Source organism: Molossus molossus, unplaced genomic scaffold (genome assembly GCF_014108415.1).
Source record: "Molossus molossus isolate mMolMol1 unplaced genomic scaffold, mMolMol1.p scaffold_m16_p_18, whole genome shotgun sequence".
NCBI classification, from domain to species: domain Eukaryota; kingdom Metazoa; phylum Chordata; class Mammalia; order Chiroptera; family Molossidae; genus Molossus; species Molossus molossus.
In genome coordinates this window covers 38,278,735-38,303,052 of record NW_023425353.1, presented here as the reverse complement: position 1 = coordinate 38,303,052, position 24,318 = coordinate 38,278,735, and the positions used below count along the sequence as shown (strand labels likewise).

The window sequence follows — 24,318 nt, the reverse complement described above, 5'->3', positions numbered from 1 at the left end:
AAGGCTAGCCATGATTTCCAACTCAAAGTAGTTCTTCATGATCAGAAATGATCTGATTGATGCAGGATGGAGAGGTGGGATAGCAGAGTTTATGTCTTTAGAGCCAAGAAAACCTGTATTGCAGTCCTTGCTTCACCACCTATTTAATATGGAACCGTAAATAATTCACCTAATCTTATGGTTTCCTCATCTGAGAAATGGGAATGATGATAATAGTTCTTCTTCATTAGGTTTGTTCTGAGGATGCTTAAAGGAGTTAAAATATGTAAAGACTATAGCATAGGGCCTGGCTTGTGGTAAACACCATTAAAATTTTAGCTATTTTCTTTATTATTACAATTATTATTATTATTACCATTTGTGTTATTGGTGGAGACAATATAATAGTCTGCTGCCAAGTCAGCTCAAAATGTCCTGGGTCAGGGATTGTTGCTCCCATCTAACCGTTTGGTCCTATCAGAGCGAGGATAGATTGTCTAGCTTTGTTTCGCTTCTTATCCAAGTTCTGAAAACGACTGAACCCACAAGGCTGAAGGAAGTCCTCAGAAGAGAGCATTTGGGGACTGACATACTGATAGCCTTCTACCCTTGGACATTTTTTAGAAACATTTTAAAGAAATATTGAATGAGAATTAATGCCAATACCAAACAAACTGATCTAACATGGCACCTTTCTGGGCAAATTATTTTCTGAGTTTTGGTTTTTTAATCAATACAGTGAGAATTTGGAATTAGCAAATCTTGATAGTCCCTTGTAGCTCTACTATTTGGACAGTATAAGAAAACATTCTTGAGGTTTGAATTAGACTCTTTTTTAGGGAAAATAAGTAGGTGTATTGGGGCAGTTCATAGCAAATATATATTTTACATACATCCACACTGGTAAAAGTATTTGGTTCAATGTAATGCAATGTAATGATTATATTTTACTGGTAATACATAGTCCTCTCCTCTCTCTGTATTAAGAAAACATTTTTTATAATTCAGTAAGTACTGAGTTGAGGTTGTCTTTTTTTTTTTTTTTTTGGTCAATGGCCATGCCACCCCAAACTTGTCCAGTCTTGTCTGACGTGTGTGTGTGTGTGTGTGTGTGTGTGTGTGTATTTTTCATTTTAGCCATTCTGTTGAGTATGTAGTGTTACTGAACTGTGGCTTTAATTTGCATTTCTGTGGTGACTAATAATGTTAAACATCTCATAATTTGGGACCTTTTAATGTCTCTTCAAGTCTTTTGCCCATTTTTTCTATTGGAATTACTCCTTTTGTAATTGATTTGTGGTAGTTTAAATTAATTAATTAATTTTTAAAAAGATTTTGAATACCAGTCTTTGATGAATATTTGAATTATCTTCTCTCACTCTGTATCTTTCTCTTCACTTTTTTGAGGAAGTCTTTTCATGAATAGAAATCCATAATTTTGATGAAGTTCATTTTCTCAGTCCATCACTTTATTGCTAGTGCTCTCTGCACTTGTGTAAGAAGCCTTAGTCTGTTCCTAGGTCAGGAAAATAGTCTCCTGTTTTCTTTTAAAAGCTTTATGACTTTATTTTTCACAGTTAGATCCACCTGTAATTGATTTTTATGCATATGTATTTTGTGAGATGAATCCACATACACCTTTTCATATGGATATGCAACTGGTCCAGCATAATTTGTTAAAAATATCATATTTTTTCGACCACAGTTTAGTTTATCTTTGTATTAATTAAGTGATTGAACATGTGTGGGTCTGTTTTTGAGCCCTCTATTTTGTTCCACTGGTCTATTTTTTTTTTTTTTAATCCTCACCCGAGGACATTTTTCCATTTTTTGTTCAGGTAGAGTGGGAGGGAGAGAGAGGAACAGAGAGAGAGAAAGAAACATCCACGTGAAAGGAACACCTCGAGTGGCTGCCACCCGCACAACCGACCAGGGCCGGGGACTAACTGCAACCGAGGCACGCGCCCTTAGCGGGAACTGAACCCGGGTCTCTCAGGACCGCAGGCCGACGCTCTAACCGCTGAGCCAAACCGGCCAGGGCCATTGGTCTATTTTTTTCTTCTTTGCCAATATCACACTTTCAAGAGTAATATAACTTTATAATAAATCTTGCTATTTGGTTATATAAGAACTCCAAATTCAGATGCCTTGGCTATTCTTGTTCCTTTGCATTTCCATATAAATTTTAGAATCAGCCTGTCAATTCCTGCAAAAGAAGTCTGCTACTATTTTGATTGATCTTGCATTAGGTCTATAGATCATTCTGGAAAAAATTGACATCATAATATTGAATCTTCCAACCTATGAATGTAGCTATATCCCTCTACCTCCCTCCATTTTTTTAGGTCTTCTTTTATCCCTCTTAGCAATGTATCATGGTTTACAGTGTAGGGTCTTATACATCTTTCATTGGATTTATTAATAAGTATTTGACATTCTGTGATGTTAATGTAAATAATATTTTTAATTTAATTTTCAAATATGTTTGCTGTAGACTTATAGAAATGACGTTTTATGTACATAATCATATAGAAATGCTTAGTGACATTTTAATGTCTTCTTTTCTAATATATATATGTGTGTGTGTGTATACATATATATATACACACACATATATTCAATAGAAGTGGTGATAGTAAACATCCTTATCTTGTTCTTGATTTTAAAATAGAAGTATAAACTATCAATATTTTACCAATAATTATAATATTTACTATATGTTTTTATAGCTTTAAAACCCCAATTAAGGAAGTTTTCTTCCATTCCTAGTCTGCTAAGAGTTTTCTTCTTTTTAAAAACACAGATGGGTTTTGAATTTCATCAAACACTTTTTTCTGCTTTAATCAAGATGATAGAATTTTTCTCTTCCATAATGAGGTACTTTCCATTGATTCATTTTCAAATACTAAACCAACTCTGTATTCCTGAAATAAAATCCACTTGGTTATGATATTATCTTTTCAGTATATCATCATATTCTCTTTATAATATGTGCATATGTGTATTTGGATTTTTAAAATCTGTGTTCATAAAAAAGTTTGTCTATAATTTTTCTTTCCTATAATAGCCTTCTTATATTTTAGTATCAAAATTATGCTAACTTTAGAAAATGAAGAGATTGATTACGACTGGTATTCTTTATTTCTTAAATGCTCGGAAGAATGTGCTAGTAAAGCCATCTGGCCCTGGAGTTTATCTTGTGTGTGAGGGGGTGGCGGGATGAACTTTAAAAATTCTTTAAAATTATTATTTTAAATAATTACTTATCCCTATTTACTAAATGAATAACTATTCAGACTTGAAATTTCTTCTTGTATCAGTTTGGTAAGTTATATTTTTAAAAGATTATTCATTTCACATTATTTGTCAAATTTTATTGGGGAAAAATATGTTTATAATATCATCTTAATGCTTTCTAATACTGTTGGAGTCTATAGTGCTGTACACTTTTCTTTCCTGTTATTATTAATCTGTCTGTTTTTTTCTTCTTGTTTTCTTGATCAGTCTTGCTAGAGGTCTATTGAATTATTGATCTTTAACGATTTTATTTTTATTGTCTATTTGTTTCTATTTTGTTAATATCCACATTTTAAGTTTCTTCCCTTAAACTATTTTTGGTTTGATTTGCTATTAATTTTCTATCTTCTCAACTTAGATCATTAATGTTTAAAGACTTTTTCTTTGCTAATATATGAATTTAATATTTTCAATTTTGCTATAATAATTTATTTTAGCTGTATTCAATATGTTAATATTTTGTACCTTTATTAACATTTAGTTAACAATATTTTATCATTTCTGTTGGAATTTTTTATTTTACCTAGAGATTATTTATATGTGTGTTTGTTGTTTGTCAAGCATCTGGATATTTTGGAAGTTTTTTTTTTCCTCTTTCTGTTACTGATGTCTAACTTAATTTCACTGTGGTCAGAGAATATACTCTGAAGTTTTCAGTCCTTAAAGTGTGTTGAACTTGCTTTATGACCCTGACTTTGCTCAATTTAGGAAAGTTCTCCATGTCCTTTTGAAAAGAATCTGAGCCCTGGCCAGTTTGGCTCGGCCTGCAGATGAGAGTCCCGGGTTTGGTTCCTGTAAGGGCATGTACCTCAGTTGCAGTTTGTCCCTGCCCTGAATGGGGTCTTATGGGTGGCAACCACTCGAAGTCTCTCTCACATCGATGTTTCTCTCTCTGTCTCTTCCCCCGTCTCTCCCTCCTGCTCTATCTGAATATAAAAATGCAAAAAATGTCCTCGGGTGAGGATAAAAAAAAAAAAAGAAAAGAAAAGAATCTGAATTCTGTCATTGTTGGGATTCATTTATGTTAATTTGTCAATAATGTCACTTTTTGGTCATTGTGTTTGGATTTTCTGTATCCTTACTGATTTTTTTGGTCTGCTTGTTCTATCAGCTATTGAAAGAATCATGTCAAAGTCTTTCACTATGATTGTGAATTTGTTTATATTTTCTCTTAATTCTGTCAATTTTTTTCTTCACACACACACACACACACACACACACACACACACGTTTAATTGGGTTTTAGAATGATTATATATTATTAATCTGCCATCTTAATTTTAATAGTCGTTCTTGCCTTTAAGTCCATTTTGTGTGATACCAGTATAGCTACATTGCAAGATTTTGATAAGTATTTGCATGGTGTATCTCTTTTTCTGAACAACTCTGTGTTTCTATATTTAAGATTGTTTTGTGAGTGCATGTATTTTTTTTACTCAGCTTAATAGTCTTATTAATTGAAGTCTTGCCCATCTATGTTTAATATAATCACTCTGTATTTTTATTTGTCATCTTATTATTTTCTTTCCATATATACACCACTTGTTTTGTCTTTTTCTCTCCTTTCTTTGGTTTAAAATTATATTTGTTTCCCCCCCTCTAGTAACCTGTTAGTTATATACCTGTCAGTTATACATTATTTTACTATTCTTTTGGTGACAACTCCTAGTAGTTATAACATGAATAATTTTTTTTGCAATTTTTATTAATTTATTTTGTTACAGATGTTTCTCCTTTTCCCCCATTGACACCCTCCTCCTGTTCCGTCCTGCCCATAGCATTGTTGTCTATGTCCATTGATTACACACACATGCATATATGTTCTGTGGTATCTCTCTTCCCTCCCCACTGTCCCCACTTCTGAGGTTTGTCAGTGTGTATCCTACTTCTATGTCTCTGGGTCTATATTGTTCTTCAGCTTGTATTGTTCATTATATTCCACAAATAAGTGAGATCATGTGATATTTGTCTGTCTCTGATTGGCTTATTTTGCTTAACATAATACTCTCCAGGTCCCTCCATGTCATCTTAAAGGATAAGAGATCTTTTTTTCTTACAGCTACATAGTATTTCATTGTGTATATGTACCACAGCTTTTATATCCACTCATCTATTGATGGACACTTAGGCTGTTTCCAGGTCTCAGCAATTGTAAATAGTGCTGCTATGAATATAGGGGTACATATATTCTTTCTGGTTGTCGTTTCAGGCTTCTAAGGGTATATTCCTAGAAGTGGGATCACTGGGTCAAATGGAAGTTCAATTTTTAATTTTTTGAGGTAACACCATTTTGTTTCTCATAGTGGCTGCACCAGTCTGCATTCCCACCAGCAGTGCACTAGAGTCCCCTTTTCTCCACACCCTCGCCAACACTTGTTGTTTGATGATTTGTTGATGGTGGCCATTCTGACAGGTGTGAGGCGATACCTCATTGTTGTTTTAATTTGCATCTTTCTGATGATTAGTGATGTTGAGCATTTTTTCATATGTCTTTTGGTCATTTGTATGTCCTTTTTGGAGAGATGTCTATTTAGGTCCTCTGCCCATTTTTTTAAATTGGATTCTTTGTCTTCCTTTGGTTGAGTTGTATAAGTACTCCATATATTTTGGAAATTAGCCACTTATCTTTTGTATCATTGGCAATTATGCTCTCCCATATAGTGGATTCCCTTTCCATTTTGATGTGCAGAAGCTTTTTAGTTTGATATAGTCCCATGTATTACTTTTTACTTTGTTTCTCTTGCCTTAGGTATTATATCAGTGAAAATTCTGCTGCGTGTGATGTCTGAAATTTTGTTGCCTACATTTTCTTCTAGGATTTTTATGGATACATGAGTCACATTTAAGTCTTTTATCCATTTTGAGTTTATTATGTGTATGGTGTAAGTTGGTGTTCTAGCTTCATTATTTTGCATGTGGCTGTCCAGTTTTCCCAACATCATTTATTAAAGAGGCTGTCTTTACTCCATTGTATGCTCTTGCCACCTTTGTCAAATATTAATTGAGCATAATGTCTTGGGTCAATTTCTGGATTCTCTGTTCCATTCCATTGATCAACATGCCTGTTCTTGTGCTAGTGCCAGGCTGTTTTGATTACAATGCCTTTGCAGTATAACCTGATATATCCGGTATTGTGATCCTTCCTACTTTGTTCTTTTTCAAGATTGCTGTGGCTAATCAGGGTCTTTTTTGGTTCCAAATAAATTTTTGGAGTATTTGTCTAGGTACATGAAATATGTCGTTGATATTTTAATGGAGATTGCATTGAATCTATAGATTGCTTTGGGTAGTATGGATATTTTAATAATGTTAATTCTTCCAATCCATGAGCAAGGTATATGCCTCCACTTTTTAAAATATTTTCCTCTATTTCTTTTTTCAATGTCCTGTAGTTTTCTGAAAACAGGTTCTTTACTTCTTTGGTTAAGTTTATTCCTACATATCTTAGTTTTTTGGGGGGGCAATAGTAAATGGAATTGTTTTTTTAGTTTCTCTTTCTGTGAGTTCATTATTGGTGTATAAGAATGCCATGCATTTCTTATTTTATTTTATTTTTTATCCTCACCCGAGGACATTTTTGCATTTATCTTCAGATAGAGTGGGAGGGAGGGAGGGGGGGAGAGAGAGAGAGAGAAACATCCATGTGAGAGAGACACATAGAGTGGTTGCCATCCACATGACCCCAACTAGGGCCAGGGACAAACTGCAACCGAGGTATGTGCCCCTAGCGGGAACTGAACCCCAGACTCTCTGGTTTGTGGGTTGATGCTCTAACCGCTGAGCCAAACTGGCTTGGGCTGCCATGTTATTTCTTGAAGTTAATTTGGTATCCTGCTACTTTGTCAAATTCATTTATTAGCTCTAGTAGATTTTTGCTGGAGTCTTTAGTGTTTTCTAATTATAATATATCTTCTGTGAATAATGACAGTTTCACTTTCTTCTTTCCAATTTGGATCCCTTTTATTTTTCCTTCTTGTCTAATTGCTGTGGCTAAGACATTCAGTATTATGTTAAATAAAAGTGGCGAAAGTGGGCATCCCTGTCTTGTTCCTGCTCTTAAGGGAAATGCTTTTTGTTTTTGCCCATTGAGTATGATGTTGGTTGTAGGTTTTTCACATATGGCCTTTATTATGTTGAGATATGATCCTTCTATTCCCGCATTGCAGAGTATTTTTATCAGAAATGGGTGCTGGATTTTGTCGAATACTTTTTTTTAGCATCTATTGATATGATCATATGATTTTTATCTTTCATTTTGTTTATGTGATGTATCACATTTATTATTTATTGATTTGCGAATATTTACCAGCCTTGCATGCCTGGGATGAATCCCACTTGGTCATGGTGAATAATTTTTTCGATGTATTGCTGGATTCAATTTGCTAATATTTTGTTAAGGATTTTGGCATCTGTGTTCATCAGGGATGTTGGCCTGTAGTTTTCTTTCTTTGTAGTGTTTTATCTGGTTTTAGAATTAGAATTATGCTGGCCTCATAAAATAAGTTTGGAAGTCTTCCTTCTTCTTGGATTTCTTAGAATAGTTTCAGGAGAATGGGTGTTAGATCTTCTTTGAATGTTCAGTAAAACTCCCTGGTGAAGCCGTTGGGGGCCTGGGCTTTTGTTTGTGAGGAGTGTATTGATTACATCTTCAATATCCTTAGTTGTTACTGGTTTGTTCAAGTTTTCTGACTCTTCCTGGTTCAGTTTTGGGAGACTGTGTGTTCCTAGAAATTTGTCCATTTCACCTAGGTTGTCCAATTTGTTGGTGTATAATTGTTCATAGTATTTTTTAATGATCCTTTGTATTTTTGTGGTGTCAGTTGTTACTTCTCCTCTTTTGTTTCTGATTTTATTTATTTGGGTCTTCTCTTTTTGTTTCTTGGTGAGTCTGGCTAAGGGTCCATCAATCTTGTTTATATTTTCAAAGAACCAGATCTTTGTTTCACTGACTTTTGAATTTTTTTTTTTTTTTTTTTTAGTTTCTATGTCGTTCATTTCTGCTCTGACCTTTACTATCTTTTTGTTTATTTGCTCTGGGTTTTTCTTTTTGTTTACTTTCTAGATCTCTAAGTTGTAGGATTAGAAATGTTTCTTATTTCCTGAGGTAGGCTTGTATTTCTATGAACTTCCCTCTCTGGACTGCTTTCACTGCATCCCATAGATTTTATGTTGTCATGTTTTCATTTTCATTGGTTTCCAGGAAGTTTTTAATTTTTTCCTTGATCCCCTTGGTAACCCATTCATTGTTTAATAACTTGCTATTTAGCTTCCATATGTTTAAATGTTTCTGCCTGTTTTTGTTGTAATTGATTTCTAGTTTCATGCCATTGTGATCTGATAAGATGCTTGATATGATTTTAATCTTATTGAACTAGTATAGACTTAGTTTGTGTCCTAACATGTGATCTCTCTTTAAGAATGTCCCATGTGCACTTGAGAAGAATGTGAATTCTGCAGTTTTGGGGTGTAATTCTCTATAGCTATTTATTAAATCCATTTGATCTAGTGCATCATTTAGAGTCTCTGTATCCTTGTTAATTTTTTGTCTAGAGGATCTATCCAGTGATGTCAGAGCAGTGTTAAAGTCAGTCCCTTGCTATGATTGTATTGCTGTCGATTTCTCCTTTGAAGTCCTCCAGAAGTTTTAAAAATATATTTTGGTGTTCCTATGTTAGGTGCATACATGTTTACTAAGATTATATCCTCTTGTTCGATAGATTCTTTTGATATTATGTAGTGGCCTTCCTTGTCTCTAGTTATAGCCTTCATTTTGAAGTTTATTTTATTGGATATGAGTATTGCTACCCAGCTTTTTTTCCTTTCCATTTGCTTGTAAGATTCTTTTTCATCTCTTCACTTTCAACCTATGTGAATCTTTTTGTGTGTGAGGTGGGTCTCTTGTAAACAATATATATATGTCATGCTTTCTCATCTATTCAGCTATGCTACGTCTATTGATGAGAGCATTTAATCCTTTTACTTTTAAAGTTATTATTGATATGACTCGATGTGTCCCTTCACGTCGATGTTTCTCTCTCTCTCTCTCCCTCCCTCCCACTCTATCTGTACAAAAAATGGAAAAATATCCTCGGGTGAGGATTAAAAAAATAAAAAAATAAAAAAATAAAAAAATAAAGTTATTATTGATATGTACTTATTTATTATCATATTTGTTTATTATGGTTATGTTTCTCTTCCTATTTCTTCTGCGTATTACAGCTGTCTTTTTAACATTTCTTGGAGTTATGGTTTGGTGCGAATATATTCCCTTAGCCTTTTTTTTTTGTCTGGGAAGCTCTTTATGTCACCTTCTACTTTGAATGGTAGCCTTGCTAGATAGAGTAGTTTTGGGTTCAAATCCTTGTTTTTCATTACATTGATTATTTCATGCCATTCTCCTCTATCCTGTGGTGTTTCTGTTGAGAAGTCAGCTGATAGCCTTATGGGGTTCCTTTGTAGGTAACCTGTTGCTTATCTCTTGATGCCTTTAGGATTCTCTCTTTGTCTTTAATTTTTGGCATTTTAATTATTATGTGTCTTGGTGTGGGCCTGTTTGGGTTCTTCTTATTTGGGGCTCTCTATGCTTCTTGGACTTGTATGCCTTTTTCCTTCACCAGGCTAGGGAAGTTTTCTACCACTATTTTTTTCCAATATATTCTGTAACCCTCGCTCATTTTCTTCTTCTGGCACACCTATGATGCAGATGTTGTTATGTTTCATATTGTCCTACAGTTCTCTTAGGCTGTCTTCTTGTTTTTTAATTGTTTTTTCTTTTTGGTTTTTTGACTGGGTGATTTTTTTTCTACCTTGTCTTCTAATTCACTTATCTGGTCCTTGGCTTCCTCTACTCTGTTTGTTTTTCCTTCCAATGTGTTCTTTATTTCTGTTATATCATTATTTCCAATTGGTTGTTTTCAATGTTTCTATATCTTTACTCATGTTGTTGAGCTCTTTACTCATGCTGTTGAGCTTCCTCATGATTGTTACTCTGAACTCTCCCTCTGATATCTTGCTTAATTTTATATAGTTTATTTCTTCTTCTACAGAATTATTGTCTTCTCTCATTTGGGATTTGTTTCTTTGTTTTGCTGTTTTGGCTATTTCAGTGGGTTTTGGAACCTGCCAAATTTTTCCTGTGGGCATTGGTATTCTGCTGGTTGTGGCTCCCTTTACTGGGTTTTGATGAGTGTTGGAGAATGCACTGTCAAATCCTACTTTCCTGGGTAGATTTGCAAGCAAAGGAAAGGTTCAGTTATCCTCTGCCTTTTTGCTTGGAGGCTATTAGTCTCATTTATTTGATGAGCCTGGATTGGTAGCCTGCAGCCAAATGAAAAGTTCCTCAGCTGTAAGAGGATTTCCAGTGGGTGGGGCACTTTCTGGCTATCAGACTTTAGATGTTAATAAGCCCCAATTTGCATTTAATTGGCCTGGCCTGGTGGTGTTGTATTCCTGTGGGAGGGGCTGTTACTTCCGGGCTCTGGGAAGGGGCTCTTTGAGTAATATGACTACTGTCCTGTGAGGGAGTGATTCAGTACAAGACTCCTGGGGACCTCCCATCCAGCTCTCAGCTCTCTCCTAAGCCAGGGGCCCTGGACTCTCTCCACACAGTTCCAGTTCAGTCCACCCTCACTCTGCTGGAGCCCAAGGTGTGTGGTGGTAGCTGATTTGATGCTTTTTAAAACTTTCACTTTCTCAGTGGGAAGTGCACACTGCAAATACAACCCTTGTTGCTGTCCTTGGGCTCCCAATCCACCCCCCCCATGCATCTCCACAGTTTCTACCAGGCTTGATTTGGTGTCCTCTCTGTGTCCCTGGTTATGCTGTCTCTCTTCCACTTGCTCTTCAGTTTTTTGTTTTTTGTGTTTTTTTTTTATGTTTTGTCTTTATTTTAGTTGTAATTCCAGTTTGGTTCTGGGAGACGGTCTGTGTAGCTTCCATTCACTCCACTGCCATCTCTGTTTTATTTCACATTCTTGACTTTTTACAGTTTAGTAAAAGTTCTTAATTTTACCACTTTCCCAGTAATACTGGACCTTAAAATATGTTAACTCCATTTATGTTATTTATTTTTAATCCTCATCCAAAGACATGTTTAGAGAGAGAGAGAGTGATATAGCGAGAGAGTGAGAGAGAGAGAGAAACATCCATGTGAGAGCAAAACATCGATCAGTTGCCTTTCATATGTGCCCTGACTAGGCATTAAACCTTCAACTTAGGTATGTGCTCTGACCTGGAATCAAACTGGCAACCTTTCAGTGGATGACACTCAAACATCTGAGCCACTCTGGCTAGGCTTATGAGTTTTGTTTTGTTTTTTTAACTCATGTTTTTGTATTATTTTTCAATGAAATTTTATTCTAAATCCCTCAATATATTATTAATATTGTTTTATAGAGTTAATCTTGACCTATACATATCCACAGAATTACTTTTTCTAGTGGTTTTCATTCCTTCTTTATTCTGTGTGTCTCTCAGACCATTTTTCTTCCCTTGAGAGCACTCTCTTTTAGGATATTTTTAGTGCTGTCCTGTTGGCAATGAATTCTCTGTTTTTGTTTGTCTAAACATATCTTTACTGAAGGAATTTTTGGGGAGTATAGAAATCTAAATAAGTGCTACTATACCAGATACCATTTAACAGTCTTACAGATGAATGCAAAATGTATTAAGCTTCAAATAATGTTCATATTTTATAATTTTTACATTGATCTTGGTGTTCTAGTCAGTATCATGTGATTTCTTCTAACATCCCCCATTATTGTAGCATTCTGTAATGGAAATAGTCCAGAATTTGGAAAGTAAAATGTCTTATGAAGTTGACAAGTGATTTAAGTTTCCTGAGCCAGTTTCCTCATGTATAAAATGGGAAATCACTGTGAAATTATGAGGCTCTGTTGAGGTATATATGGAAGTGCTTTGTAACATGTAAAGTGTTAATCAGTTGGAAATTTTTAGTTTCCAGATAATAGTAAATAAAATGTATTATTATTTACGGGAATAGAAACATTTTCAGTGTATATTCTCTTACAAATGCACCTTTTCACGAATACTCATAAAATGGTTAAAATGGTGGTTTTCATGTATGTATTTATTTATACATACACTGCCTTTTATGAGAAAGTAGGACAATGTTAAAAGTTACATAAAGCACAACTTACATAAGGTCAATCGTAAATTTATTTCTGATCTTTTGAGCAAGTAACATGAAAAGGGAGACCTGGCCAGCTACATAATTCAAAAGATTTAGAGTAATACATTATTCAGGAGAAGTATAGTTCTTTCTTAACATTAAGTTCAGGCAGGAATTTCCCCTTAGTTTCTTAATGACATAGAATCATTTGAAAGATTATTCTGTTGGTTTAGGAGTTACCGATTTGCATGGTTAATCCAAATCAGTGTTGGACTGATCTAGAATTTTAATATTCTGTTTTATACCCCGAAGGAAGAATTCTCCATTTTCCTGTGAGCTGCAAGTAGCTGCTCTTCCACCCTACTTTAAATGGATTCTATTAAAAAACTAATAAAGAATGAGTTTCCTTTTCAAAATGCTCGGATACACATTAGAGGGAAGGTTAGGCTGATAAATTAAAATTTTATTTTGCATATGTAACATTACCAAAACTGCCTTAGGAAGATGATATTTAGCTGCATTTTATTTTTCCTTTATAGAGGTTAATTCAGAAATTCCTTACTACATTGATCAATTATTTATTTGGTCCCTACTATGTGCAGGCATATATCTATTGGTTTGTCTGCTCTTTTTTGACAAAGAGTGGCCATTCAGACTTAGATGTGATGTTGTGCTCTCTTCTTTCACCTTTTCCTTGTTTTTTTGTTTTGTTTTGTTTTGTTTGTTTTGTTTTTGTTTTTAGTAGGTATGTATTTAAATGGAACAGAACGTTATGGAACTGAGTCTTTTAAATGAACAACTGAAGTATCTGTTAGTGTGTCACAACCAGTGCCCAACCACATCTGAGGTTTTGTATGATGATCAAATTTGAAAGAAAAAAGTGTTTAAGAGAACATTTGCTCCATGTTTAAATTCTTTGACTTTGTCTTCAGGTCTCTGGCATGCATTTTATATGAGATGTGCTGCATGAATCATGCTTTTGCTGGCTCCAATTTCTTGTCCGTTGTTTTAAAAATTGTTGAAGGCGACACTCCTTCTCTCCCTAGGAGATATCCGAGAGAGCTGAATGCCATCATGGAACGGTATGGAGATAATGTGCTGCCACTGAAACTATTTTAAATTGTACTTATATTTTAGTTCATCTGAAAATTATTTTCTTTTTAAACATTACAGCATGTTGAACAAGAATCCTTCACTGAGACCATCTGCTTTAGAAATTTTAAAAATCCCTTACATTGATGAACAACTACAGGTATTTAAAATGAAGGGGATACTGGGAAACATATTAATTAGCCTCTGTGTATGTCCTAGGACTTGAAGATATGCTGTGGGAATAAGATACATTAAGAATCAGTTAGAAAGGAGACACAGATTTTTTTTAAAGCTGAGGGATATTATTAGTCAGGACAATTTCTTTGTATAAGAAAGTATGTGAACTCTGGTTTCCTGGTGACCCAGATAGTAGGATTGTGATTTTCTGCCTAAACTCAACATCCAGCATTAGGGCTCTTGGTTTACAGATCTTACATACCTCAACACTTTGTAAATATATCCCTGCTAGGCCAATAATGTGATACTACTAATAATGAAATCTGGGATTTTCAGAGCCTTTATTATTCTACTTCTTTATTATATATCTCAATGATACTTTGTATTGATTAGGTGAGTTTATTTTGTTTTCCTGTAAATTAGGAAGTTGGATGTAGAGAATTTGCCTCCAGGGATAAGAAAAAAACATATGATACCTCTCAGGAGGGTTTTTGGTCTTGTTTTTTAAACTTATTAGGCTTTTACAATATAAACTCCTCAGGCAAATTTTCTTGAATTTTCTGAATATCTTTAATTCAAGTCCAAAGCATCCTTCCACCTGTAGAGTGTGCACACCTTGTCGTCAGCGTCCAGCTCTCCGTCCACAGGAAACTGGATGCTGACTCGATGTGCGTTCACTAGTTGAGTGGGGGACCGTGGGGGACACTGGTGGTGCAGAGAGAAAGGGACAGATATGGCTCCTGTCATTTGGAAGCTTGGCTGCTAGTGAGAGAACCCAATAACCAAGGAAAAGTAACCAAATAAAATAATGATAAATTCTCACAAGCACCAGGAAGAAAGCAAATAAGATGCTGTAAAATAAGTGTGGGGGGGAGGGGGGTTGCTGATCAAAGAAGGAGTAGGTGACATTTTGACTCCAGTGACATATGAGAAGCAGACAGCCATGTAAAGAGCCTGAGGGTGCCCTGAATCAGGTCATGTTCCTGAGAGGGAGACATAGAGGAGAGGGTCCTTATGCAAGAATGTGCTGCCAGGGAAGCCCCAGGAAGTGGGGCAGGCGGGCCAGGAGAGGGGAGGAGGTGAAGTTCCTTGGTGCTTCCAGCTCTCCCTCTGTGTAGGCACAGCTGGCTTCTCTAGCCCGAGGGCCATCGGCTTGAAAAGAGGCACAAGTGCTGCCCATTGGACGAAACCACACTTAAGAGGCTGTGAGCTTACAAAAAATAGTCAAAAGGGATCCATGGGGATCTTCTGGGACTAAGGTGAGGCAGGCGAAGAGGACACCAAAGACTCAGTGGTCAAGATAAATAATATTTTAATGCAATCTTTAAAAATCTAAATGAATGCTAAATATCCATGGTAATGAAATATCAAAAGTTTCAGGATAGTATCCAACTGGGCTAGGATTAGGATAAGGCAAGTGGGGTGGAATGGTGCAAATTCACGGTTGGATCCTGTCTTTAATTAAATTTTTGATATTGTGTTCTTCATGGCTTAGGGGCATTAATTTTGGTTTTGTGTGTGTGTGTGTGTGTGTGTGTTTTAAGTCTCACATTAAAATATTCTTTACCTTGGTTACTGGGTTCTTTGGTGCCCCTTAAGTTTTGCTCCTAGATGGGTGCCGGCTCTGGGAGTGTGGGCGTTGTCCAGCACAGAGCCCGAGGTGGAGAGAGGCGTGTTCTCGAGCCGGAGGCCTGCCCTTGCCGCGCAGCAGGGGGGAGAGAACAGGCAGTGCAAGACCAGCTTGGAGAGGTAGGCAGGACCCCTACTTCTCAGAATCCGGTTGCATACGTGACGACGTAATGTTTTATAACCCTTTATAGAAGGAAAAAAAGCTCCCAGCTATGGTCAGTAACAGTGCAAATTAGAAAGGGCACCTGGCAGTTTTATGCCCTTCCATCCCCGAAGAGGAGTCTTTGGTGTGTCAAGGTTGTTCTTTTTTTTCAGCACCTGATGTGTAGGCATTCAGAAATGAGTCCAGAAGATAAGAATTTAAATTGTCAGAAGGAAGCTGCTCAAATAATTGATGCCATGTAAGTAATTACTTTGTTTTTAATAAGCCCGCTGAGCATAAATATTAAATGCATTTGTCTTTAAAAGTCGATTAGTGCTAAGCTGACTGCATGGAGTACCCTCAAATTCACTTAAGTCTTGCCAAGAAATTTAGGAGCTTCGGCAACTTGGTGTTCCAAAGCTCTTTGTCCCAGGTGGGAGCAGATTGACAAAATACAAGTTTAAACCACTGCACGCTTACAGATCTGCAGGGCAGCTCTGCAGTTGCCTTGTAAGTATGTAGAGGAATTAATAGCTCAAATCTTTAGTGATGTACATGCTAATACACCTCCATATTAAGCATAAATGGGTTTCACCTGTTTGTTTAACAGGAACTGTCTGAATATCTATTGAAAAGATAACACCGTGGAGTCTTGGGATAGTTGAGAATAAGCCAAAATTCTCGAGATAGTCTCTATTTCTAGAGATATATCTAAGAACTAGAGAATGTGTGTTTCAATAGGACCATAATTATTTTCTGGCCTAACTTCTGTCCTCTACCTCATCAAATTCTCTGTGTTATGACTTATAAGAGCCCAGAATGCTAGGTTACTGCCAACAGCCATGTACAGCTGTGCAGACTGTGTACTGCACAACTCCAGGGGGCGCTGATTATAAAGTCCAAATTTATCATTTTGCTAAAGGAACTCTTTAATTTTTAAAGATCCAACGAGAATGGCAGTCCCCGCGCAGAGCTGTGCAAGGCAGTGGGGGAGAACAGCAGCCCTCAGGGCCAAAGAGCACAAAAGTGTTTCTCTAATACCCAGTCCAGTGGTTTGTCAACTATATCATTTGTTTTCCATCTTCACATTCAAAATGAGGACACTGGTCCATCAAAGATATTTAGTCTTTGTTTAATGCATGCAGTTAAAGTGGACTGCACTTCAGGGGAATACATTTTTTAGGCACACTCCTGTAACCTTGTTTTCATGGGTTACTACCTATTCTTTCATGAAAGCCTAGACATTCTAATTTTATTTTGTTTTATTAATTGGAGATGTGAGAGTAGTAGATAACTTATTTTTAAAATACTGGACTAAGCCCTGGCTGGTTTTCTCAGTGGTTAGAGTGTCGGCCTGGGGACCAATGAGTCGCAGGCTCAATTCCAGACAAGGGTACATACCTTGATTGTGGTTAGTCTCCGGCCCTGGTCGGGGTCGTGCAGGAGGCAGCCAGTCGATGTGTCTTTCTCACATCGATGTTTCTTCCTCTCACCCTCCCTCCCACTCTATCTAAAGATAAATAGAAAAATATCCTCGGGTGAGGATTAAAAAATAATAATAAAATAAAATACTGCACTAATTTTAGTTATCATTTTGCACTGTAATTATGAAATGTTGCTTACAATTAAAGTGTGCTAGAATTCAGTTGTTTGGATGGTATTTCACATTATGAAATATTGACGTGAAATCGTCACGGTTATTTTTAAGATCTATGACTGTGCTTTAAGGAGAGCTATTTGGTCTTACAAAACGAGGAATGTTTATTCCTGAAAATTGCACGTCCCCTGGAGGCTGTGGTCTGGATGGTATGCTGGAGGGATGAGACCTGCCTACAATGGTCACTACAGTTTTCTTATTGCTTTCTTACTGCGTTCTGTAGTATTGGGCCCTAACCAAGTCAGGCACAGAAACAAATGTCACTGAGAATGTGGCTGTAGACCTTTCAACACATGATTAGTGTAAGCACATTTCTTTAAAGAAAAAAGCTCTTGATTATATTGGCTAACATTTTCGGGGCAATGACCGTATGCTTGGCACCTTACATGAATTCACCTATTTTTTTATTTTATTTTATTTTTATCCTCACCCGAGGACATTTTTCCATTTTTTGTTCAGGTAGAGTGGGACGGAGAAAGAGGAACAGAGAGAGAGAGAGAAACATCGACGTGAAGGGACACATCGAGTGGCTGCCACCCGCACGACCGACAAGGGCCAGGGACAACCGAGGTACATGCCCTTAGTGGGAACCCAACCCAGGTCTCTCTGGACCGCAGGCCGACGCTCTAACCGCTGAGCCAAACCGGCCAGGGCTGAATTCACTTATTTAAACTCAAAACAACCCTATGAAGTAGGTACTATTATCTTATTTTATTTTTTCAATCCTCACCCAAGAATATTTTTCCATTTATCTTCAGGCAGAGAGAGAGGGAGAAACAGGGAGAGAGAGAGGAACATCAACACGACAGGGACACATCGACCGGTTGCCTCCCGCATGACCCCAACCAGGGTTGGGAATGAACAGCAAACGAGGTATGTGCCCTTGGCCAAAATCAAACCTGGGACTCATTGGTCTGGGGGCTGATGCTGTACTGCTGGGTCAAACCCAGGGCGGCTACTATTATTTTTTTGAATGATCATAAAAATGTAAGTAACTTGCCCAAAGGCATATAGGATTTGAACTCAGAGAATCTTTTTTTTTTTTTAATTTTTTATTTATGTTTTTGTTACAGATATTTTACCTTTTTTACCCCATTGGCACCCCCCCTCCCCACCCCACCCCTGCCCCATCCCCGGCTTAGTTGTCCATGTCCATTGGTCATGCATGTAAGTTCTGTGGTTTATCTCTTCCCACCCCCCCGACCCCCTCTTCTGAGGGATGTCAGTCTGTGCCCTACTTCCATGTTTCTGGGTCTACCGTATTCCTCAGACTGTTATTGAACTCAGAGAATCTTATTAATCCTTACAGTTAACCACTATGCCATGCTGCCATGAAAATCCCTACTGTATTAAGCCTATAATATAAGACATATTCAATAATATTTAGCTATTATAATGCCATCATTTTGGATTCTTTTTATGTCAGACATTGTATATACATTCTCTCATAGAATATTCTCTATAACCCGTTCTTTATAGATGGGAAAACTGGGGTTCAGAGAAGTTCAGTAACTTGCCCACGGCTACAGGTCTAATGAATGAGGGTGCACATGGGAGTCAACCCTTGCCTATTTCCAAAGACTGTTCTAGCCACATGGTCGAATTAGTCTGCCTGTCTATTTATTTCTTAGTGGCCAAGATCCTAATTTTTCTTACATTATGAAAACCAGTCATAGGCAATGAAATGAGCAGAAATTCAGAAAGTACATAATTTGCTTTTAAACAAAAATCTAATTTGAAAAAATATTGCCAATTAACCACAGTCCTGGTTGGCTCATTACCTACCCAGACTTGATTAGTTTTTGCCTGGCCTGTCTTGAGATGCTTTTCCCTTCTCAGTAGTGTAATGATCCTTCTGTAAAATATTTGTTTAATTTTTCTGAGCATGTTTAGAATGTGTTCTGTGCGGGGAATCTGTTCCTCCAGGCAGAAGCAGACCCACCTGCAGACCCTGCGGGCGCTCTCCGAAGTGCAGAAAATGACACCGAGAGAACGGATGCGGCTGAGGAAGCTCCAGGCAGCTGACGAGGAGGCCAGCAAGCTGAAGTAAGCGGCCCTCCTAGGGCACCCAGCCCTTCAGCCATTCCCAGGGCGCTGAAGGAATTGACTGAAGAAGAGAAAAGCCCAAACAGGAAAACTAAACGCATGCACTCATTATACAAGTAATCTCTTTATTCACGCATTCCTTCAAATGATGGTTATTAAGCCACAGATGGTGATTGGATGCCAGGCCTTATTAATAATATTAGGCTCTTAGTCTTGTGTGAAAAGAAAGATTGAATACCAGGGAAGTTACTAGTGATAATATCATCGGCCTCCAAACGAAGCCTCATTGTAGCTGACACTTTCTGTACATAGCCCAGTGAGAGGGTGAGAAGACGCCTTCAGGTCTGGTCCTCATTCCCTAGCAGTTCGCTGTATCTCCTCTGCCAGAAGGCCTGGCCCACCTGTAGGGAGAAGAAAGTACTGGCAGGAAATTATTGGCCTGCGGAAGTGGTTTAGAAACTGCTCTCTTCTGTCAAGGAAGCCCTTCGAAATGTATGCTCAGGGCAATACTGCTGGCGGGAAAGATCACTAGTAAGTAGAGTACTTACACGGAAAAGGGGAATCCACTTTCTCAAAGAAGATTTCTCAGTTGGTGGGTTATTCGATTTCCTAATTTTTCTTCTCTCTTCTTCTGCCAACTTTTTGGTAGCTTAGAAGCCCCAAGCAAGAACTGGGAAGACAGAAAAGATCTGAAACTAAAATCTGTTCATTTTAAGACCTTGTCAAAGTATCTGAAAAATTATTTAGGTGTATCCTTGTACTTACAACGAATATCATAATGAACCATGTAAGAATTTGTGAGATTATTTTTCCCTTAAGACATGTTTTCTTTAATGAATGTGGAAAACAACTTCCTTCAAAGTGTCTATGGGTGGTAGTGTACTGGTCAGTGTTTAACAAGCACCCCTGTGGTTGTGAGGTAAGTGGGGATAGGGGAGTGACTGCTAATTTGTTCGCTGATTTCTGTGGTGTAAAGACTCTCATTATGGCCAATTTCAAGCTACCAATATGATTATCATTGACTGTTCATTTGGGAAGATATGTATACAGTCTGCTCTTAGGAGCCAGTACAAGTTGGTTTCTGCAAACTACTGTACCACTGAGTGTGAGTTTTACTGAGAAAATATATTCACATAAATTGTTGCACTCTTGTATCAACTCACTGTCTCAAATCTGTTTCTGATACTTCAGAAATGGCAATATATTCAGGTCATCATAATTCATGTCTTTGGTTGAGGGTAAAAGGAAAATTACATCTCTAATAGGAATAGATTAAAGGGGCTATTTAATTACATCCATATTACAAATTATTTTTTCATATTAAAACTGTTTTTTATACATAAAAGAAATTTATATCTTTTACGTGACATTTAATATTTTTCCTGGCATTCGAGAGCGGTCATATGTTTTAGCTAGAAAATGGCTCTGTTGTCCAAAGTGTTATAATGTACTCATTTTATAGACAAGAAAATTTGATCACAGGGATGTTCAGTAACTTTTCAAAAAAATCTAAATATAAATTAGCACACAAGTAATCACAAGAACTCAAATCAGTCTTCCAGTTTAGTAACAGATCTATTAAGTTCAACTCTCCTGTAGTAGAGAAAACAAAGAAAATGTGTCTGAGAACAATTCCCCTCCACAGTGATTTTTCATACATTATTTGAAATGTTGCTCCATTTTCTTATTTGTGTTTTTATTTCATTCTGAAAGCAGTTATCGAGTTATTAATATGTGCTAGGCAGTCTTCTGGGCATCAGGGTCACACACCCGTCATTACAGTCAGAGAGCACACAAGGGTCAGTCCTGTCTCCTGTGTTTTAGAAGTTCTGAAGGATCCTTGTGTGTGCTTTAAAGGAGTATCGAAGGGGGTTGCCCTGTACACACATCTTCATGAGAGGAAGGTCCATTAGCCTGGCTTTCCAACACCCCAGTTTGTCTGTTGAAGCAGCGATCACACTTACCTATAATATGGGTGTGGTTTTAGCAAATTGTGGCTATTTTTCTTTGTTTACTTTAAATTTTCAGAAAGCTTGTGGAAGAAAAATATGAAGAAAATAACAGACGAATGCAAGAATTGAGATATCGGAATTTTCAGCAGCTAACTGTTGATGTACTCCATGTAAGTACTCTTATTTTATATTTTACATAAAACCTTTTCAGATTTTTTAGAATCATGTGGCCAGTTGGGTAGGAAGAGGGATAGGTAGGAAAAAAAGCATCCAGACCTACTTTGCCCAATTCCAGGGAGGATATACTGGGATTCATTTTAGACAGTTAGGACAACACTGATTCAAAGCACTTGTGCTTAGAAATGGAGCAATTGGCCCTGGCTGGTTTGGCTCAGCAGTTAGAGTTTCGGCCTGCAGACCAGGGTCCTGGGTTCGGTTCCCGCTAAGGGCACGTACCTTGGTTGCAGTTGTCTCCAGCCCCAGTTGGGGTCGTGTGGGTGGCAATCACTCGATGTGTGAAGATAAATGCAAAAATGTCCTCTGGTAAGGATAAAATAAGATTAAAAATTAAATAAAAAAAAAAAAAAGAAATGGAGCAATTGATTTATCCAACAAATATTGAGTGCCTACTGTATACAATAGTGCTGAATGAACAACTGATGAGTTAAAATTATGACCTTGCAGAACAAATATGTGTATATCTAATTTTGAATTTAAGTCATGCTATTGTTGTTTTATCTCCATAATCCGTTGTTCTCTTGTTTACTTAGTTTTTATTCTTTCCCTTTTTATTTTGTCTCTCATCTATAAAATGCTTTGTGTTAATAATCCCATTCAAACTTTGAAGAATTACCATAGATATCCAATAATAAATAGGGTTGCAGATTCACATGAAATGAACCCCCAATCCATGTCCTCTGCATCCCAAGACCCTGGATAGCAAATACTATTTTCTTTAATGGTTAAAAATAGGCCTTGGTGTAGGCTCTGATACTTCAGGTAGTCTTTCTTCAGGGTCATATTTGCACAACAGACATCGACAGTAACCCCTTGCTCTTCTGGTAAAAGCATCTTGGAAAGAAGTCATTTTTCTTTTCTCAAATTCTGTTTGTTCATTCATTGGAGATCCCTGCATCTGAGAGAGATTCCTTCCACCAGCAGAAAGAACCAAGCCCTCTGAGGTTGTGGGGAAGATCCCTGAAGTCTGAGGATGCTCATTCTGCTGTAACTCAGTACTCAGAGGGCTCCAAATCCTGGCGTGTGCAGGAGCTGTCCACAGAGCGCACGCACTCTCAGCCAGGTGCAGCTGAGGACACTTGTTTTGTGACTCCCCCTGAGAGGTTATTCACCTTTCTCAATCATTTAGTGGTTGTGAGTGCTTTAGAGTTCTGAAAACCAAAGTTGGACCAGACATGGGGGCCCAGCCTTTTCTGACCTTAAGAGTCTCCCTCTGTTGGACTCTTGCAGAGAGTGTGGGGATGTTGGTGATATGTGTCAATCCCCCCCAACCCCCCACTTTTCTACCCATCTCCTACTTCATTAAGTGAAGCCAGCTATGGGATCTGTTGCAGGCCTCAGAGATATGGGAGATGGGAAACCTGCTGAATGAAGACATTGCTGGCTGGAGGGGTGTAGGGTCAGCAGCAGTGCTGGATGCCTGCCTGGAGAAGGGTCTCGATGCCACCACTTGACGCTCCTCCGAGCTTGAGTGCCTTTTTCTAGCTCCCCAGACCTTTACCAGGCCCTGAAATGTGACTCGCGAAGGTGGTTGTCTTCCCCATGATGTTGGCTTTCTTCCCCACAGTTTAGACTGCAAATTCCCACAGGTCCTCACAAGAACTTGGACGTAAGAATTCTGTTTGTTAATATGTGTACACTGCTTGTTCAATCAGCTGATAGAAACTGGGACTTTTTTCTGAAATGTTCAGGGGCCCTGCTTCTAAGGGGTTTTACCCCCTAAGATAAGAAAGTTATAAGTACAGATATCGTATTATTTTTAGAGTATACTGATATTGAATTATAATCTTGTACACCTGAAAATTGTAAATGCTATTAACCACTGTTACCTCAATTTAAAAAAACAAAAACAAAATAACTTTCTTTATGCTTATAGTTACCATATGGCGAATAAAAGTGTAGTTTCAAGCATGATCTTATATTTAAGTGTCAGATCATTTACTTAACTCTTTTGTTTTTCTTCACGTTTGATATGACTGTTATCAATGTTAAACAACTACAGTGCAGTAGGTCTTATCTCTCCTATAAACAAGGGTCATTGGGGGATCCTCAAGTAACTTGAGATAAGACTGAGACCATAATGTGGGCAGAATTCCAGGAGATCTTCTTAGCTATATACTATCCCATAGAACACGGGAGCCAGATAGAGTCCAGATCTTGGCCCAATTGAGACAAAGAGGATTTCACAACGATTTTATGAAATCCCGACTCCACATTGTCTAGTTCTTCCCAGTGTCATCCTCTTTCCATCAGCAAGAGGCAAAGGGAGCAGGAGAGGAAGCGCCTGATGCTGTCTTGGCCAGAGATGTTGGTTCATTCTTTGTTCTTCTAAGATTTAGTATCACCAGCATCTTTGGCCCTGAACTTTCCAATAGCATGTCTCCTAAGTCTGCATATGACGGGGCAGGAAATGCTCCAGGCAGATGTGTGGCTCTGGAAAAGACAGTTGCTTAGCTCCTCCCAACACCCACCCCCAGGTCTCTTTCCTCTTTTGTGCAATTATATCAGTCATTTTCCTCTGGCCCATTGATAGTATCCCACCTCCTCCCTTTCAAATGTCACCTCCTCTTTGGGAAAACCTTTGACCTCTCAGGTCCGCAATCAACTGGCCCTCCTCCAAATTCTTATGGCTTATAGCAATGCTTCTCAAACTTCAAAATCATCTATTGGTCTTGTTAAAATGCAGATTCTGATTGGGTTGGACTGGGGTGGGGCCTGGGATACTGCATTCCTAACAAGCTTCCTGGTGATTCCGATACTGCTGGTCCAGGACCACAGTGGACAGAAATCGAGGCTCTTCAAAGCAATGTTCTCCTTCAGATGAAGGAAGACATGGAAAAGCCACCTATGGATAGACCTTCTTACAATCTCTTTAGGGGAAAAAAGCATTTAATGAGAATGGAAGAAAAGCCAGAGCGCCCTGAGGGAGGGCTTCCTTGTTCGCCCCAGGAGGTGGCTGCGGAGAGCAGGCCAGGTGAGG

The 24,318-nt window shown here is 37.7% G+C and overlaps 1 protein-coding gene across 1 annotated transcript in view; it reads left to right on the top strand.

The window, feature by feature from the left end:
- The window catches only part of NEK11 (NIMA related kinase 11), a 223,150-nt gene that overhangs the window by 95,821 nt on the left and 103,011 nt on the right, over positions 1-24,318 (top strand). Inside the window, 5 exon segments of the mRNA XM_036266721.1 lie at positions 13,339-13,488; positions 13,580-13,658; positions 15,620-15,705; positions 19,030-19,149; positions 21,178-21,271. Of these exon segments, the coding sequence (XP_036122614.1) occupies positions 13,339-13,488; positions 13,580-13,658; positions 15,620-15,705; positions 19,030-19,149; positions 21,178-21,271 (529 nt within the window).